The sequence below is a fragment of the Opisthorchis viverrini genome (genome assembly GCF_000715545.1).
Source record: "Opisthorchis viverrini unplaced genomic scaffold opera_v5_47, whole genome shotgun sequence".
Lineage (NCBI taxonomy): Eukaryota > Metazoa > Platyhelminthes > Trematoda > Opisthorchiida > Opisthorchiidae > Opisthorchis > Opisthorchis viverrini.
The window spans coordinates 1489965-1490871 of record NW_008751702.1 but is presented as its reverse complement, the minus strand read 5'-3'; the positions used below and the strand labels follow the sequence as shown (position 1 = coordinate 1490871).

Sequence of the window (907 nt, the reverse complement as noted above, 5' to 3'; positions counted from 1 at the left end):
AAACTTGGCTGAGTAGTACGCTGCTCAATTCCCAATCTACTGTCTACTGGAGAGGGGGAGAGAGAAACAGGATTCAGACCGACCCGAACGGAAGCTGCGTGTATGAACAAGGTGACAAAGGTGGACGCGGCGTGCACCACTTGGACAAAACAACACCACAATCAATACTGTGTATCAAACAAGGCCATCTGCTGACGACTGATACCTGAAAAGCTGATCGAATACACCCACACGAACGCACACGCTGGGTCGATCTTCACATTACTTGTGTCCTCTCGGGTGAACATTCAACCCTAATGACTGCATCACTATACAATATTTCAGCTAATTATGAGGGACTGAGGCCCACGGCAACGGAGGATCGGATCAAACTGTTGTGGGACTATTATCCGGCAACCATACCACTCTTATCGGTGCTCATCTCCTTGGTCACAGTCCCGTGTATTCTGATCCTCTACGCATTACTGGCCTTCTGCACATATGACGTTCATGAAGACCCTCCAGAACGTGTTCCGTTTGTTATGGACATCATTCGTCTCGTACGGCTTCCATTGGTACCATGGTCATTTGTCCTTTTGTCAGTCGACTGTGGCATTTGAATCCGTGCGAGTTACTCACCACGGAATTTCCGCGTCCCTGGAGACATTGTGGATAATCCATACTTTACACCTCCAAAGCATATCTTCTACTCCGCGAGTTTATCATCATCAACGGAATCCCCTTGTACGCACCTGTCTGTCAAGTATCTAACGTCTGTTTTGTACTGGATACAAACAGTTGTTAATATGTTGCATATGGACAACATGCCTCTTGAACATGTGGCGCACCAAGGATTTGTCGAGTCACTGCACACTTCTGTGATAGATCTCCCGAGAATCGTCCAGACTATTCGCATACCAGACTCATA

The 907-nt window shown here is 47.3% G+C and overlaps 1 protein-coding gene across 1 annotated transcript; it reads left to right on the top strand.

Annotated features, from left to right (window-relative positions):
* Window positions 1–296: 296 nt before the first annotated feature.
* On the top strand, window positions 297–596 carry T265_13214 (hypothetical protein; the record flags this gene model as incomplete). The annotated part of the gene is made up of 1 exon (XM_009167771.1): window positions 297–596. A coding segment is annotated over one exon (300 nt), but the record flags the coding sequence as incomplete, so codon positions are not given.
* Window positions 597–907: the final 311 nt, after the last annotated feature.